This window comes from Caretta caretta, chromosome 18 (assembly GCF_965140235.1).
Source record: "Caretta caretta isolate rCarCar2 chromosome 18, rCarCar1.hap1, whole genome shotgun sequence".
In the NCBI taxonomy this organism is placed as follows: domain Eukaryota; kingdom Metazoa; phylum Chordata; order Testudines; family Cheloniidae; genus Caretta; species Caretta caretta.
The window spans coordinates 12,833,972-12,848,601 of NC_134223.1; the positions used below are offsets into that span (position 1 = coordinate 12,833,972).

Genomic DNA, 14,630 nt, shown 5'->3' on the forward strand with positions numbered 1-14,630 from the left:
ACAGGAAAATAAGCACCGAAAGTCAGATAAACAAATGCAACATTCACTCTTTAAATATATTTTCAAAGAGATTTTTCTACTATGAACTAAAGGAAAATCAGTTTGCCAGAAAAATTAACACTCATCTTAACGGCAGCTCCTGTAAAAGGAATTAAGTTACAGCCCAAATTCTCAAAGAATTTAGCATGGAAGATTTTAACTTGTTTTCTGTGTTGGAGGTGAAGGTCAGAAAAACAGCTGCTACTCTGAAACCTGTCTTTTGTCTTAGTATCCTGAGACGTGGTATTAGCATTGGCAAAGCTAGGGAAATGACAGTACATAACGTGCAAGCTCCCACTATACAGTTCTTCCAACATTCCTCAAAATTTTGCCCTTCAAGAAGCTATTATTCCAATTGCAGAGCAAATTATGTGGTGGTTGTGCCATTTGGGCAATTGTCTTACAGCGGTTAACTATCATCCTCCTTGGGACTAAACAGTATCTGAACTAAAGGTAATAAGACGGGGGTTATTCTTAAAAGGGATTGGGAAGAGGTTCTCAAACTGGAGGTTGCAAGGTTATTACATAGGGGGCGGGAGGGGTCACGAGCTGCCACCCTCCACCCCAACGCTTTGCCTCCAGCATTTATAATGGTATTAAATATGTTAAAAAGTGTTTTTAATGTATGGGGGGGGTCACACTCAGAGGCTTGCTGTGTGAAAGGGGTCACCAATACAAAAGTCTGAGAACCCTGGTTTCTGTCCCCCTTATGAAGTTTTTTCCCTTTGTCACAGCTACCATCCTTTTCACAGAGAATGGGCCAACGTCTTTCAGAGCCCACCCAAGGCTGCTCCTTAATCAGGAAGGGTCATCACCACTATTAGTGCAAAAGGGATTTCACAACCCCATTTCTTCAGCATCCTCAAGCTTTTCTTTGCAAGCAAGAGATAGAGGAGCAGAGTTTGAATCTGATGTAGCAGTAACATAAAAAGGTACTAGGACTTGTTATTTACAGAAGGGGATAGAGATGACTCACCAAAGCAAAGTGAAAAATTAAATTAAATTGTGAAGTACTGAAATTTAATGGCTACACCCTCTTCCCACACAAGCCCAGCTTTCTCCAGCTCCAGGGCCTTGGTAATTTGTTTATTTCCTGCAGCAGAGCACAGCCCCATGATGGAAAGGCCTGGACTGCTTAATCCACTTACTATCAATAATATCTCCTAGCCCTTGGGCACGCAGGAGATCCTTGAGCCTCGTCACCTCCTCCTTCAGCTCACGCACCAGCTTGGCATTGGGGTCCTCGTTGATAACAGCATTGCATTTGATCTGCTTTGCACGATCTGCATATCTGGAAGCAGCCAAAAGACATACGTGTTTGGTTTTACATAGGACATATGCATCACTCTCTACAGTCCTATACAAGGCCCTGCCTTTTTTTCAGACTCCAACAATATACTGAATCAAGCAGCTCTACCTCAGAAGTGTGTAGAGTAAGGAGCAGGGGCCACACTGAAAGATTTTAAGCTCCAGCTACTCCTTAAAACTTCAGTGGAGTTTAGGTACTCAAATATTTTTGAAAAAATCAGGCCTAGGACTTACCAGTGACGCCATTTTAAACTGGGTTCTCTTCATGCATAAGATTATTTCTCTTTTGCACCATTAGACAGAAATTTCATCCTCATCTATAAGTACAGATAACTTGGAACTGGTCAAACTGAACTTACCTGATTAAGTGAAGCAACTACACCCTCTGCCACAGGATTGGGGTTCACTTTAGAATGATGGATTTTACAGTACACAGTGTAGTCCCCTGGAATGCTCTCAGTTTTGCCTAACGCATATTTCACAATAGGAAGGATGTGCACCTAGATACCTTAGCTGAAAGCCAAACATTTCCACTCCAGATGAGAGGCTAAAGTACCTTAAAGTGCTCAACGTTTCATCATAGTTGATATCTGCCGGACTCAGAGCAGCAACCATGGCAGTTCTGGAGTTTCCACCTGTAACGCACAAGCAAGGTCCTAAATGAAGCTGCACTGGCACCTTGTACTAAGTATATTCTTGAGTGTCAGTATTTCCCAGCCTAAACAATATCCATATTACAGAGTGTTCAACAAAATTACACAAAGCAGTAATTACACAAAGAGTAAACCCAGGGTAAATGAAACAGCTGTAACAATAACAGTATGACTTAAAAACAGATACTTCCATATTTAATACCAATATCATACAACAGATTGAGGCAGAAAATGGCTATGAAACACATAAAAATTGAGGGAAAAATTCCCCTTGAATATTGGCATAGTCAGAATAGTCATACCTAGATTTTCCCGAAGTAGCCACGTTAGCACAGAATCCCTGTATGGAATAAAGTCCGTCTTCTTTTTTTTTTTACTCTACAAAAAAGACGACACACTTATTACTGAGTAGTAGTATCTGGAAAATGAAAAATTGAGTTTAGGCAAAAGGTAGAAATCATAATTGAACAGATCTCTTAGATGCTTTAATCTTTCAAGGAGATGGAAAAGTATATGCAGTTTATTGTAGAAAGTTGAATGCAATTAGAACAAGGTTGGAAGAAGAAGTGGAACTTAATCTGTCGCAGGCTGCAAATTGCTGATTAGACTAAGAATCTGGGGTGACCATGTCAATGTCTGGCAGCAGTTGAAGGGGGCTGCTATGCACACAAGAGAATCAGAGCACACATCAGAAGAGAAAATTATTAAGATGCTGGACAACAGGACTGGTAAAGCCATATATCAGATTCCATACACAATATTACAGGAGGGATACTGTACTGACCTTTGCAAAAAGGTATATAAACAGACTATGAAGATGATAAAGGAACTTTAGGGTCAGAGAAAGGAGAGGTTGGGGAAATGTAATTAGAAGAGTAGCTCAAGAGGGAAAATGAGAAATGAAAGAGCTATAAACTCTAAAGGGATAGAAGACAGAGGATGCTACATAGGGTGACCAGATGTACCAATGTTATCAGGACCATCCAGATGTTAGGGGCTTTGCCTTATATACACAAGTACACCTCCACCCCCCATACCACCCCCAAAAAAAGAGTGTCTTGATTTTTCACATTTGCTATCTGGTCATCCTAACGCTATGAGCCAAAGGACTAGAAAATTGAACACTACCAACAGCATCATCATAAACTGAACCACATACAACTGTAAATGTAGTTCCTCCATTTCCTTACTTTTGATATTTCTGCCCAACTACTTTACTTTCTCCGATTTTTATTTGAGCATAAGCTTTCGTGAGCTACAGCTCTTTTCATCAGATGCATGCAGTGGAAAATACAGTGGGGAGATTTTATTTACACAGAGAACATGAAACAATGGGTGTTACCATACACACTGTAACTAGAGTGATCAGGTATTGGTGCCACAAGTACTCCTTTTCTTTTTGCGGATACAGACTAACACGGCTGCTACTCTGAAACCTGTCAAGTAAGGTGAGCTATTACCAGCAGGAGAGGGGAAAAAAACCTTTTGTAGTGATAATCAAGGTGGGCCATTTCCAGCAGTTGACAAGAGCATCTGAGGAACAGTGGGGGGGGGAAACAAACATGGGGAAATAGTTTTACTTTGTGTAATGACACATCCACTCCCAGTCTTTATTCAAACCTAAATAAACGGTGTTCAGTTTGCAAATTAATTTCAATTCAGCAGTCTCTCGTTGGAGTCTGTTTTCGAAAGTTTTTTGTTGAAGAATTGCCACTTGTAGGTCTGTAATCGAGTGACCAGAGAGATTGAAGTGTTCTCTGACTGGTTTTTGAATGTTATAATTCTGATGGACACAAATCAGAGGTCAAGAATATATCTGTGTATATAAAATCTCCCCACTGTATTTTCCACTGCATGCTTCCGATGAAGTGAGCTGTAGCTCACAAAAGCTTATGCTCAAATATATTTGTTAGTCTCTAAGGTGCCACAAGTACTCCTTTTCTTTTGGCGGATACAGACTAACACGGCTGCTATTCTGAAATCTCTCTGGTTTTGTTATTTCCTTCATTCATAAATTGCAATATAGTGCTTTGGCTGCATTATCCATCCTCCACCAGAGAGAGCAGGCCACAAATAGTGATCCATCTAAGCAGTGTTTTCAAACGCTACTTTTTAAAATCAAATTTGAAGTACAATCAGAAACTAACTGGAAAGCATAAGATAAATATTTATATAAATGGACAGGTGAAGGAACCAAACAGGATAAACAGCCCTGCTTCCACATAGAAACATTACTGACTTTTAGATCATTAACAAAAATTTCACATAACCTGTACTTGGACACAGAACTAAAGTTTCCTTTGGACGTTAAATGCCATTGCAATTAACACTCCATGAGCCAGGATAAATATTTTATTTGTTGCAATTTTAAACTCTCCTGACAGTCTCACAGTGGGAATGCAAAGGATAATGAGCCCACGTCTTACTCAGAATACTCCTTAAAGGAAGGGTTATTATACAGTGGTTAAATTCTCCAGCACTAGTATCAGGATTTTTAAATTTAGATAATAATAAATCTTAATACACAAGAAAAAGGCTCTCAAGCTAAAACTCACTTTCTCTTTCAGGTTGTAGGGCTTTATGCTTTCTGGAAAGCCAGAGAAGCAATTTGGAAAAGACAGGGCTGGAGGGACACAGGTAGAAGGACATTTAATAAGCGACTCAGGAAAACGCAAAGATTATTAGGAAACATGAGGATAAGGGAGAGGTCAAAAAGGACACTAAGACTGAGCCAATGAAATTAGAAACAAAAGGTGTTTTGTTTTATTGTTTGATTTTTAAGTAGCCTTGTACCTGGCTACAGGTTAGCAGGATTTGGGGACTGTTCAAACAAAAAACACAAGCTCACAATGCAGATAGCTCCCCAAGTCTTCAAGCATTCTGTCAATCAAAATCTTCATAAAAGGTTATAAGAAGGATTCCTTTGTGGGCAAGTAACAGACTTCCCTACAAATTCCACTGTAAATATTTTCCATCCCCACCCTTCTTAGCTCCCCAACTTGATTTTGATATATGAGCAGCAATTAGGGGTCATCCATGAAAGAGCTCCGCAGAACAGGGTACTTTGTCATCTGCTGACATGTGCAAGACAGCAGGGAGGGAGATTAGCATATATATACCTAATTGCAAGTACTGCCAAAAGTTTAATTCTACAAGACACTAATACAAGATTTGATTGTGCAATAGTAGTTTTGACTAGATGTTATGTGAAAGTCACCTTACTAACACTCAAAAGGTAATGATTACTGCACAAAAGGAGTGAGTACCAGCCTTATAAAAAATTTTTTCCCCTACTTGCCTCAGGTGAGTAACCTTTTGATGGACAAGAAAAATGAGTAAAAATTGCATATCAAGGCTTGTAATTTTCCATGGCAATTTTATTAGGTTAGCATAAACAGTAACTTGTGAGGCATCCTTTGGTGTGAAGGAAAGAAGTATGGGAGATCACATGTAGTAAGCAAAGACATTAAGATATTAAGTATTCCTAAGAAAAATGTCACCCACAAATCAGGAGCAGGGATGTGCTATAAAATTTTACTTATTCTTAAACATTCATTACACCTGCATTTTTCTCTTTCTTCCCCAACTCTAAAAAAACATTTTTATTTTGAGTTTTAGTACTGATATTCCTCATTACTTCATGGTCACGCCAATAAGCCTCTTCACTAAGTAAAGTTCAGTCTACAACTCAAATCAATTTGTCTTGAAAGCTCTTGACAGATCCCTGCTCTTGGTTTCCTAGGTGAAGCACATCTGGCTCTACATCAGTCTACTAGGACTTAACATTCATGGTTACTCAGCCCCACCATACCTTATTGGTGCAGTTATCCTAAAGTTGAAAGCATTAAAGGAAGAGGAAGGAAGAACACAAGATGAGTGTCTGAACAAGACAGAATAGACCATTCAAATTGTTAGGCTGGAGGATATGCATTGAATATTGCTTTTCTGAAGAACCAAATGAATGAGAATTGAATCTCCCAGAAAACATTTAAATTAATTAGAAAGCACTTAAGTCCAGACAGACTGTCCCAAAGGTTAAATCTTCTGTAACTTAAGTGCACAGCAGCAGGTTTTTCCAACATGCTGTTCCATTGCAACTGCAATGGAAGAAGTAAAAAGAAAACATTTTTATACTATATTGTGATTATCTGTTTAGATTATAGGATACTTTCCTGCAGTTTAGACATCAGGATAAAAATTTCAGTTTTACAGTAGAATAACCCAGAGACCAAATGACTGCATACGACCCCTTATCATTCAAATCAAGGAAACTCTTAACAGGATGTATAAAGTTGTTCTTTTAATTAAAAAAAAATTTTTTTTTTGCTTCTTTTTTAAAAAAAAATAAAATCACAAAATTCAGTATGTAAACATGTACTCTGTTTGCTTTATTTCTTACAAATTTTATGCAAAAGCCTACAAACATTTGTACTTCAAGGTTTCTTCCCGGCTAAGTAAATCAATGCTCCTGTCTTACTGTGAGCAAGTCCTGCACTAGAACCTATGAGATTAATAGATATTAACAACCTTGCATGTAACTATCAAAAAAAAAATAAAATAAAATAAAAAGGCTCAGCTAGGCCAAATACTGAGGTTAGCAAAGTAGATGGAAGGGCCTTGCTGGACTATAGAGTCTCTTGCAGTTCCAGATTATTACCAAGCACTGAAAGGTTTGTAAAGACGACAACTTCCTCTAGATAGATGCAATACTATACTTACCACCTCTGCCAAGGCTGAAATTACTTTGCCCAGTGTTGTGAGAGACTTGTTGATATTTGCTCCTTCCTGGAAAGACAATCATTTGATGTGGTGATTCACACTACTCAAACAGGAACTCTGGGCCAGACTAAAAGGAGCTGGAGATCATGGCAGGTGTCATTGTGAAAGTAGATGTCTTCGATTCACAGTAAAGTTAGTTTTACTGTGACCACACTGCCATGATTATCTGGGGCTTAACACACATTTCTCACACAGGTACCTCCTCTAATTTTATCACCTAAAGCTTGACCAAAACATGGGTTACCAGTGTAAAACAAGCTACTTCATGAAGAAATAACCCTTACACCCACCATATAAAAATCACACATACTAGTGAAAGCAAAGTTAGATATTTTAAAATATCAGAATTAAAACCAAACCCACAAGCATTTTCATGCAGTGTGTTATGTTTTTCTTTTAAGTATCCCAATATGAGAATAATCACACAACTGAATAAACAATCAGTCTCTGAAAATAGGGGGCCTCTTTGGTTCTTGACAGCATACCAAAGAGATCTCATTTTCACACAATAGCTAATGTGTTCAAGAACAAAGGACTATTGTAACATACCCATTACACCAGCCATAGAAAGACTAAACAAAAATCAAATGCTTACTATTCCACAGCATCATTGATCAACGGGGCTGAAGTTCTGGATATTTGATGGGACTGAATTTTTTATATTTTTATTTTAGTTATTTTCTCCTCTGTTCATTACTTAATAAGCAGAAGAGCATCCTCAGACATCAGACTGATAATACACCATTTCTCCTTCCTCCCCCATACAACAGTGGCCCAAGGCAATCCCACTACCTTTAATCGAGTCCCTTTGGCACCAGTTGAGTCTGCTCTCTCACTCCCAGCTAGATCCACAAGGCTAATCTTGCTAACCTAAAGAGGAAACACAGCAATAGTCAGAACTAATTCTGGTGGAATTAGAGCAAGAGAAAAATAATTCTGATGCCACATGATTCATGAAGTAATCTACTGTCCAAAATCACTATAGCCTGCTACAGATTCTACAGCTGTACTGTTTTCATTGGCAATCAATTTCAGAGAAACAAAGTTGTTTCTGCATTAGTATAAATACATTCTGTTTTAAAGTGCAGCTACACTCTGAAAAATAACTAAAAGAAAGACTATTGTTTAAGCATTTAAGGACTTCCAGAGCAAACTGAGTCAAAAGATAATTTAACTGCTAGTGCTGCAAATAACCTAGGATCTAGAAAGAAAAAGGCATGCTATGTTTTATCTATATTTATATGTGGTCAATCAGTAATAAAGAACTGGGACAATTGCAGAATAGAATGCAGGTCACTATCTCATAACCCTGAAGAGCCAAAACAATTCAGGAGAGAAAGCTTGGGTTTTATCAGCACAGGCAACAGACCTGACCCAGAATACACACTGGGAAACAGATATGTGAAGATGGCTCGTTTTTTATATAGTCACTTTTGCATACAGAGCCTCTTTGCTCTTCCAGTACCCAAACGAACAGGCCAAACATCTCCACTCATACACAATGTACTTCCTTTTCACATGCAAATTCCACCTGTTTTGTTTTGCCTGAGTATCACTGCATCCCTACTAAAGCAGGCCTATGCCTGACAGAGACTGCAGAGGATACTTAATGAGGCAAGAATTAGTTGGGCCCGGCCAAGCAGAAACACTGAAGCTTCTGTATACAAGCAGGAGGAAATTTTACTTCCCAGCTCATTCCATCTTTCCTCTTGCTTGGTCTATGTTCCTTCCCCCTCTCCACCCCGCCACCTCTATATCTTCGCCATTCCTGCTTCCCACATCTCAGCCACTACTTCAAACCAGTTTAGGAACGGAGCCCAACAAAAAAACAGCAATACAAGGGCTCTGACAGGGTTAATATGGCTTATAAGCAAATTCTCCCCCACTGATAGTACATCAGGATGAGAGAACTCCTACTTCCACCCCCAGGAAAATGAGATAATTGAAAGCAGAATTAAGGTGATGGTCAGTTTTCCTCACTCCTCTACCTTCTCCGTGCAAAGGTCAGTTTCTGTGTCATGTCTCTTCTGAGTAAAGACAATCGTAAACACAGCGTGAGAGCGGCTACTCGTTTCATTCATGTTTGTAGCTGCCACGGTCCTAAAAAAATAAAGTCAGACATTCATTTTTTTAAATGATCAGTAGGCTCCATGCTGCAACTAGTTCTCAACAGTTTATACTGAGTACTGTCAATCTACACAATTACCTGTGCTTCCCTAATGCTACCCCCACTCCTCCCTCTGTACCAGCCTCCAGTTACATCACCCTTCCTCTCTTCACAGCCTGCTGTATGGACTAACCAACCAGAGTATGGCTGACAGGCCAACTTTCTTGTTCGCCACCGTGTGGGGGGCTAGAAGTAGATTTTATTTTAACTGATTTATCACTGTATCTTTGTATACAGAGAAAGCTAGAATTAAAAGCCATGTTACCAGAAGGAACTGCAACTACTCGTGTATTTTACCACAAGCTACTGCAAGCATAAGACATCAATAAAATGACTTGTGAAACCATTTCATAATCCAAATTAGTGTTCGTCTCTAAATTGCATTAATGCACCAAAGTGTATTTTCACACCAGGGTTAACGATTTTAGCAATTTTTAAAGCAAGTTCTAGCTCCACCTATGACAAGAGCGAGAGGGGACTCCCAAACTGGCACAAGAACCCTCCCCCCCAACTGGTACCGAGTGCACATCCACATCATAACCAACCTGGCTTTGTTCCCAGCATCCATGAGGTCTGCAATGTCTGTGTAAGAGGTGACTGCTAACTTGGACAGGTCCTCCACGTAGGGTCCGAGCAGAGGGTGCTCTCGCACTCGCAAGTTCCCCTTGTTCTTCGGGTTTAATAAGTCTCTGACTCTCTCACAATAAATCTCCATGTAACTGACCTGTGAATAGATTTGCATGGATCATTTACAGGTCTTGAAGGCCTCATTTTCTGTTGAGAGAAGCGCTGCAGAATTTTAGAGCACCACCATTAGGAAGGAGTCCTTCAGTTATATCACAATTATGATATGTGGCAGCTTGACACACTCATGGGGAGGTGGTGAGAGCAAGCCCACATTAGGTCTACAATGTAAGCTTCACACTATCCACAGCAGTTTCTCTCCTCAACTTTTTCCTTTGACTTTCCTTCACACAACCACACCCAATCTGGTTGGTCCAAACTAGTATCTGTGCTGCGGATCTTACTTTCCAGAAACTGCGCCACCTAATTAAAATCCACTACTTTTGTAGGTTCTATGATGAAATGGAGAGTTAGTAAAATATCTTTGAGATACAGCAGAATATGGAGCTTAATGTTCAATCATGTTTGTTAACTGGAGGGGAGGGAAAGCAATTTGCTTTCAGGGAACCTCCCTTCTGGACCCAGAACAAAAAGTTTAAATTAATATTCCTTTTCATTGAGGAGCCGCTTTTGGCTCTCTAGTATTTATAGCAACACACACTGCAGGCCAGATAATCCCAAAACTCCAATGCAGATAACAATGCCAACAATAATTACATGTCAGACCTGCATACTAACTCCAGCACAATTACAAAGCTAAAATTCTTTTTAAGGCATACATTTTAATTGGCACGTTTCTCAGGGCACCAAGCTTATCCCATGTTAACAGATACTTAGTGACTTCAACATCCAAGATATTAAATGAAACGGTAAATTATTCACTTTCATTCGGTGGGAAGAATTCAGATGGAAGCAACAGTTTTAGAAATACAAAAAGGAACCCAAAATATCTAAACCAGGACAAAAAACAGAGACAAAAGAACTTAAAATATCAAGTGGGTCACTGTTGCACAAGTAAATGTTTATTTTAACGTTTACAGAATAATTTCTGTAACCCAGTTCTAGCCTTTCCCCCACCCAGTTTGTCCCATGTCCACTCTCAGAGCCTTCCATCACAATGAAGATCATGTTTCTGGCTTCCTTGCATAGCTCTCTGGACTCATCATCCATTCTTGCATCAAATAGCGAAAACAGTTTGAAAGTATGTTCACAAGTATTAAGCATGCTGTCCCAGTGACATTCCCACCCTCTGATTAAGCTCAAGTTCCAAAATGACCCAATGCCTTAAAACCTATTAAACTGACCAACCTTCCTGACTGTAAATCAGTAACCTTTTCACAGTTCTAGAGTTCACTAAAAACTAATAATTGGAGTCATCTGCTTACTTAAAATAAATGGATACAAAACCAAGACAATTAAGTTGGATTTGATTTATTTCAGTGCTTGCAGCACATTATTCTGTTTTATGTTAACTGGTCCATTAAAATCAGTGCAAATATTTTTCCTTTTGGAGTTTTTACATTTTTCCCCAACTGCATACTCTGACCCCAAATGAGAAAGATAGGTTGAGAAAGTTACTAAAAAGGATTTCAGGAAGCTATATGAAAAGACGAGACCTGAAGAAGAGCCCTATATGAGCTCAAAAGCTTGTCTTTCTTAGCAACAGAAGTTGGTCCAAAAAAATATATTACCCTAGCCCACCTTGCTTCTGAAAAGAAGAGGGCATTCTAAACATTCTGGACCAAGTCAGATGAAGACAGTCATCTCAAAGTTCTGATACTTTCAACCAAATTCCTTGAGCAAACAGATTCTAAATTATTTTTATGAGTAACAACCTGTAACTGACTTTTTTGAACTGACTATCTTAAAATGGGGTCTGCTCTGAAAACTAACTAAAAATGGATTTGAGTTCTACAAATGTGGTCTCAATGACTAGCTGTTAAATTTGTTTAGTTTACACATTTAAAAGATCATTTTACTAAATGCCCTGCAATCTCACTCTGGGAGCTGAGACTCAAACTGCACTCTGATTTACCCCATCATCACCAGTCTGAAAAGATTCTGCAGTCAGAACTTGGTTACAAAAATCTTGTGTGACCCAGAAGAGAATCCAGCTGATGATCTGTTAACTGTGCTGACTTGGGGACTAACAGGAATACACTTACTTGTCTGGAAAGTGAGCAGTTATATCTAAACACACAGAGCAGATCTGCCAACCAAAGTGCTATTTTTACAGTCCACATTTTAATCCTTTGCCAACTACGAACGTACAGATCTTCCTGCACATTCACTTGGCTAGTAGCCTGGAAATTGCCTTTGTTCTAGGACTTAACACAGAGGGCTAGTTTGGCCAGTTGGGGCTCAGGCTATAATATTCTCTTCCTGTCATTTTTCCCCCTAGTATATATTCTGCATCAACTGTGTCCCCATTCCACTTATGAAAGAGAACGGCACCCCCCAGTAGCAGGCTAACAGAAGATTCCTGCATAAGATTGAAACATCAGATATTCTAAACTAGGCCTACATTTAAATAATAACTGAAATAATGACTAAAGGCAATTAAGAGAGAAAACACTGAATAAGTTTCCCAACCAACAGTGGTAAAATGTTTGCAAGTTCATTAAGGTTTTTCAGGCCCAGAATCCAAGAAAGCGGCTATAAGGCTAGCTTTTATAATTCACACCTTTTACTCACCACCCAAAGAGTTCAGGGAAGGTGCATTAACATTCATACAAGACTAGTTTAGCTTAGAAAGGCTTTGTTCATACATTTGTGTCAGGTGAGAAAGGGGAAGAGTTGAGTGTTCATGAACATATGAAGTAGAAAACAATACCAACGATGTAGCAGCTTCTTCAGATCAGCAGCCTCATACCCACTAATAGGAACGTGCCTCAGTCCACCAGTGTACTCACCTCCACAGAATAGGACATCTCCTCATTACTGTTGTCATTGATTTGCTCAAACAGTTCTTCACACAGCTAGAGAGAGATTAAGCCTGAGTCAGACAGCAGTCATGAGTGAGCAATGGCAAATAGACTGTGACTCAATCTGTTCTCCTTCTACCCTTCCCATCTCCAAAAGCCACTTTCATGACAACCACCGAACAGTGTCCAGTAAAAATGCAGTTAAACCCCATCCCCAATCACTAGTATTCAATCCTTTTGTTTTTCTCTCATCAACTATTCCTCAGTTTAACATTAATCTGCAATACAAAAACAGAATTACTTAACATAAGAAATAGAAAGACAAGGTCCGTAAGACAAGAGGTAATATCTTCTATTAGTCTATTGGACCAACTTCTGTTGGTGAAAAATGAACTTTTTGCGCTTACACTGAGCTTTTCTTTGGGTCTGGGAAAGGCGTTCTGTGTCAGAACTAAATAAAAGATGGAAGAGATAAGTAGTTAACATGTGGCAAGAGATCTTTCAAGGTCAAGTGGATGGGATCTCTGTTGAGTAGGAGTTATAATTGTTTAATGATGCCCCATAAGGGTTCTATTATGGGGTGGTAGATGACAACTAGGGGTCATCCCCCCACCCCCATTGAAGCAGGTTCTCTCCTGCAACTGCAGAGGTGTTAACTGCCCACTTCACCTTGAATAGGTCTTTTGCAACCTGTTAACTCTAACTGTTCCACTTTGTATTTAGCAAAAAGAAAAGGAGTACTTGTGGCACCTTAGAGACTAACCAATTTATTTAGTCTCTAAGGTGCCACAAGTACTCCTTTTCTTTTTACGAATACAGACTAACACGGCTGTTACTCTGAAACCTTTGTATTTAGCAGTGACACTGAGAACCTTTCCCAGACTGAAGAAAAAGCTCTGTAATTCATCTTTTTCGATCAACAGAAGTTGGTCCAATAGTATTACCTCACCCACCTTGTCTCCAATATCTTGGGATCAACACAGCTACAGCACCACAATACAAAAATGACAGTCTAACAACTGAAATAAGAAAAACAGATTATAAATTCCAGAGAATGAGATGATTAAAAATATGAAATCTTCTCCCATCTGGCTATATTATATATATGGTTATTTTTAGGAGAATAATCCTCAGAGTCCATTGGTTTGACAAAGTTCCAGGAATCAGATTTGAGGCAACTAGTAGATGCTTAAAATCAGCTAGTAACTTCATATGAAGGATGCTGAAGCTACCCAGACAGACTCTATAGGAGAGTTTCTGCTGTGTTTGAGGCTTATATTTTGCTTACTTAAAATTAAGATAACAAATGAAGCTACCAATAGTGGAGCAGCATATGTTATACCTGGAAATGCATTAGAAGAATTGGGACTGCATGGGGGGAAAGCATGAGTATGGAAAAGGATAGAGGGAAGAAGTAGGCCTCACAGGCATCAGTACCTAAACAAGCCATTGCATGCAAGATATGTGGCAGTGTGGACAGAGTACCAGGAGATTTTAGGAGCACACACTCTGAACAGTTAAGTCAGTGCATGGTTTTAAGAGATCACTATTTTAGACCTCCACATAGATGTGTCAGAGGTTGGCTGGTAGGGGAATCTAGTGAACATGAGAAAGTGGAAGATGACAGACTACATTTGTGCATGGAGGACAATTTTGCTCCCCCGCGTATTTTTTTGTGCAGGGAAGGCAGAGGAACCAGTGAGTAAATTTCATACAGAAATAATGCTTTCCCTTCTATGTAGTTAATTGGTTTTATTCTTCTGTGGTATAATCTCTCAACAAGATGCAACTGGAGGTAGGAGAGGAGAGGGTTGTAAGAACCTAAAGTAGATAACAGGAGCAATATTCTGGTTAGCTAGTTTTTAACATGGCTTTTGATTTGTATAACCTTAGGGAGCTAGAAAGATGAATGTAGCATCCCCAAATTTACAGTGGAAAAAGCAAATGAAGAAACATCAAGTTGCTGTGTAAAGGCTTTGGACCCATTTCAGGTGTTATGCTCAAAAAGGTGTTAAATTCACAGAAGAAAAACAAGGTGTTAGATGTATGAACAACATTCCTTATTAACTATGCTCAGCACACATCTATGAGTAACGGTTTCCCAAGCATGTGGTTGACATTTACATCTAACCTACG

At 39.2% G+C, this 14,630-nt stretch overlaps 1 protein-coding gene across 10 annotated transcripts in view; it reads right to left on the bottom strand.

Moving 5' to 3' along the window:
* KIF1B (kinesin family member 1B) overlaps positions 1 to 14,630 on the bottom strand; it is a 148,033-nt gene that overhangs the window by 88,723 nt on the left and 44,680 nt on the right. For 6 of the 10 annotated variants that reach the window (XM_048825054.2, XM_048825055.2, XM_048825049.2 and 3 more), the window contains exons 5-13: positions 12,483 to 12,548; positions 9,492 to 9,670; positions 8,768 to 8,879; positions 7,572 to 7,649; positions 6,720 to 6,785; positions 5,812 to 5,829; positions 2,303 to 2,378; positions 1,904 to 1,982; positions 1,188 to 1,330 (exon numbers count right to left, since the gene is read on the bottom strand). In XM_048825054.2, coding sequence (XP_048681011.2) covers positions 1,188 to 1,330; positions 1,904 to 1,982; positions 2,303 to 2,378; positions 5,812 to 5,829; positions 6,720 to 6,785; positions 7,572 to 7,649; positions 8,768 to 8,879; positions 9,492 to 9,670; positions 12,483 to 12,548 — 817 coding nt within the window. The remainder of the gene's footprint in view (positions 1 to 1,187; positions 1,331 to 1,903; positions 1,983 to 2,302; positions 2,379 to 5,811; positions 5,830 to 6,719; positions 6,786 to 7,571; positions 7,650 to 8,767; positions 8,880 to 9,491; positions 9,671 to 12,482; positions 12,549 to 14,630) is intronic. The other 4 variants (XM_048825056.2, XM_048825053.2, XM_048825048.2 and 1 more) reach the window with 1 other exon arrangement.